Source organism: Gallinula chloropus, assembly GCF_964237585.1.
Source record: "Gallinula chloropus genome assembly, chromosome: 1".
Taxonomy (NCBI): domain Eukaryota; kingdom Metazoa; phylum Chordata; class Aves; order Gruiformes; family Rallidae; genus Gallinula; species Gallinula chloropus.
The window spans coordinates 151,810,852-151,814,613 of record NC_140085.1 but is presented as its reverse complement, the minus strand read 5'-3'; the positions used below and the strand labels follow the sequence as shown (position 1 = coordinate 151,814,613).

At 40.2% G+C, this 3,762-nt stretch overlaps 1 protein-coding gene across 1 annotated transcript; it reads right to left on the bottom strand.

The window, feature by feature from the left end:
* Positions 1-856: 856 nt before the first annotated feature.
* Positions 857-3,762, bottom strand: LIG4 (DNA ligase 4). Its single transcript, XM_084275482.1, has one exon. It carries the CDS (start codon positions 3,745-3,747, stop codon positions 1,225-1,227), a length of 2,523 nt encoding a protein of 840 aa, XP_084131608.1. The 5' UTR covers positions 3,748-3,762; the 3' UTR covers positions 857-1,224.

The window sequence follows — 3,762 nt, the reverse complement described above, 5'->3', positions numbered from 1 at the left end:
TTAGTGCATTTCAAAGGGGGTGTTGAGCTCCTAATGGTTATGCAAACTGTAAGAGAAAAGAATAAACTTCCTTTCAATAAGCCTTTCATATAACATTTCCCAATTCTTTCTAGAGTAATTTTTTTACATAAACATGACCACAAAAATCACTGAAGAAACAGGTCAGCCAAAAACTGGTTCTGTGGGATCGGCCCAACAGCAGTTGTCTGATACCAGTATTGAGAAAACAAGCCCGGAACTTTTGTCCCCTCAAAGTTAATGCATCAATTATCCAACAGAGTAAAACCAGGAACTAAGTTTCACGCTTTTCAAAAGTTCTCTCTCTAAAAACATCCAACAAAAAACTCCCACACAAACATAGGCAAAATTTAAAAATATCTTTTTATTTAGTAATTGCAAAAAAGACAAAAACAAAAAAACCCCATTGTACTGGATATTTGGAAGTTAGTCTTACATTACTGAAATAGCTTATGAAACATTTTTTGAAAGATAAAGCCATTAGTGAAGTGTTAAAGCTTTCCTCTGTCAAACTTCATGGTTTAACTGTAATGAGCACAGGAAATCATTAACAGTTTTTAAGTAAGTGACTTCAATTTTACAGATATATATGTAGTTATTAATTTATTAGCACCTCAAGAAGTTTAGGTTCTATTTTTTGCAATGGCTACTTACACACAGAAACTTGGGATCGATGCAATACACTAAAACCAAAGTGCTACTGAAGACAAGTGGACCTCTGCTAAAAGCAATTTAAATAAATTAAAACAGTTCATAGGAGGTTTATAAATTATGGGATTGTGCAGCATAACAAACACACGCAACACATTCTACAAAAAGATGAATATGATTGCATGTTGATAAATAAACAGGTTAAGAGTAGAATCTCCATAAAATAGTAAATGATTGTCTCCATTTTGAACAACGGAGGCAAACACTCTTAATGGCTAGGAATCCTCTTCTATAAAATACCAGATCTCTCCTGAGACCTGTCTGTGAAGTAAGAGACACACATTATTTAATTGGAGGTGGTACTTTTCTCCTCCTCCAACGCTGCTGACCATCATCTCCTGCTTCTGCAACACTGTAGTAAAAAGCCTTCCTCCAGTTTCAACAATAGTGTTTACACTTTAGCCAGAGCCAGCTTTAAACAAACATGAAAATACACAAAAAATTCAGGCAGCATCATAATATCCAATTCCAACCGCACCAAGCTTAAAAACGACTTTAAATTAAGTACTGATTTTCATTCTTTGGGACTCCTTCCTCCACTGATTCTGTTACCCACAACTCAGATACCATTTTAAACTTTTTCCCAAATGTTCTCCTGAGTGCTTTGATCTCTTTTACCCGGGAATGATCTTTTCCTACAACAACATGGGAGATCCCCTCTTCAAGGTGAGAGACCACTTTTGCACCATGAAAACGGAGCTCCAAAGCTCTAATTGATAGTATTGTTCCATGAATTTTGGTTCTGGGCTCATTGACAACAGCGTAGAAGTCCACATAAACAGTGTTTCCTCTGAATATACTAAGCTGACAACTGTTCCATGAATAACGTTCCTCTAACTCTGCAATCATGTCTAAGGGCATTGTCTTTTTGCCTTTCATTCTTGAGAACACTTCCTTGAGTTGTGCAACATCTGCATCTACTGTGTAGCTGTCTCCATAACAATCATACTCACGAGCAAAATGTTCTTTTGTGTCAGGAGACATGTGAATCATAAAGGCTGGCTGCCAAGGCACCAGCATTTTGGTTTGAAAACACTGAAGAAGCCACTCTGCCCTCACCACATCATATTTGTTGGAAGCGATGATGTTTTTCACTCTCACATTCTCGGATCCTACTATGACACAGTAAGTCTCCGGCCCTGGATTCTGTACTATGCTGCCACCACATTCAGCTATTCTGCTTTCCAGTTCAGACTTTGAATATTTTCCAGTCCCTGTCATAACACAAAATTCAACATCTTCAAATACATTTGAAACCTTGCTTACATTAGAAAGATCAGGAGCTTTAAATTGCTCAGCTATGCCAATTATCTTCTTTACCTTTGGTACAGTTCTCCTTTTTTTTTCTTGTGGCTCATCAAGCTCATCTATATGAAGGTGCTTAGATGCCAGCTTCCCTTCTGCTCTGCTTCTGAGATCTTCTAACATGTCCAAAGTCATGCACTCGTACCATTCTTTGTCCTCTCTTATCTTCTCAATTCGGGGGAATCGCAGGGTACAGTCAGTTTTGTACATGTCACTGTTCACAATCTCAGCTGCCTTGACCTGAACTACGACAGAGTTGCAAGGTTCAATGTACATTTCGGGTTTCTCAGTTCCACACAAAATGTTACTGGGAGGGTCCTTCCTATGGTAGGGCTTCCAGTGTTTAGCCAGTTTCAAACCTAAATCATACAATTCTTTCATGGTATAGCCAGAGCCGACACGACAAATAGAATGGAAAACAGTGGGCTTTTCATTTGGAGGGGGTGTCTCCGCAATAGCGCAGAGAAAATGAGACATCATTCCACCACGAGAGCCCTTTCCCCAGTAGCCACCAACAATTAAAAGGTCCAGTTCATCCATCAGCCCATTGACGTACTCTGGCTTGATTTTTAACCAGCCTTCCCCACGTTTGTCAGGCTTATAGGTGGACATGGGATCCTTCACCATAATCCCTTCTTCTCTGTTATCTATTGCTTCATTTAAAGCATCAATCACTTCTTTTCTCGTTCTGGCACCTTTTTTGTGCACAACATGTATCCTGCCTGTTACTGGGGTAAAGATGCTACTCAAGATTTCGTACCTTTTGCTTAGCACCTCGTGACCCAGCTTCTGATCGTTAACCATCAACACGTCGAAGACACAGAAGCAGGTCTGCAGATCAGAGTCCTCCACCATTCTTTTGATGTCAAACCTGTTTCCTTTTTGCATAAAGGTTTGGGTCTCAGGATTGTAAGCCATCATTTCGCCATCAAGAATGCAATTTTGTATGCGGCTCTCAAATACATTATGAATAAATGGCGTTAACGACCCATCAAGGGGAGAAGCACCAAACTGCTGAGTATAGTCAAAGCCATTTCGGGAGAAGTATTTATATACATCTCCATCCTTGTGCATCTGCATGCGTTCACCATCCAGCTTGGTTTCTATGTAGAATCGCTGGCTACTTATTTGTTTCTCAATCTGCTGGACGTCGGCGATAGCAGCCAGCATCGGTTTAAAGGCAGAAAACAGGGTGATAGAAACATCACTAAGTGAGACAGAGGGATCGTGCAGCTGTCGGCAGACTTTTTCCAAATCGGTCGTGACATTGTGTAATTCAATGGCATCAGGATGAAAAATGGAAAATATGGTTTGCTGACTTACGCCGAGCTTCAGATCCTTTATAATCATCCGGATGAGCCACTTCTGCTCCAGTGCTGTGCTCTGGGTAATTAACTGAAGAAGACTTTTCTTTACCAGGCCCTTGTTTTTAGCAGTGTTATTACTAGCTATCGCATCTAAGTGTTCGTTGACTTGTTCTATTGTCAGTCTGCCTTGTTTTGGGCTCCTGGGTTTTAACACAAAGTATGCGATCATTGCAAAATCTCCAGCGTCTCCCCGTGAGCCGACAGGCGTCCTGTAATTCAAAAGCTTTGCAGCATCTTTTCCATCTTTGGGTAAGTTGAGCAGCTCAATATACAGTTTTGCAAGCATAGTTTCTTTAATTCCATACGCCATCCTTTCTCTTTCCAAGTGGGGAAGAATAAGTCGCATAGCTGGATAAAAAGA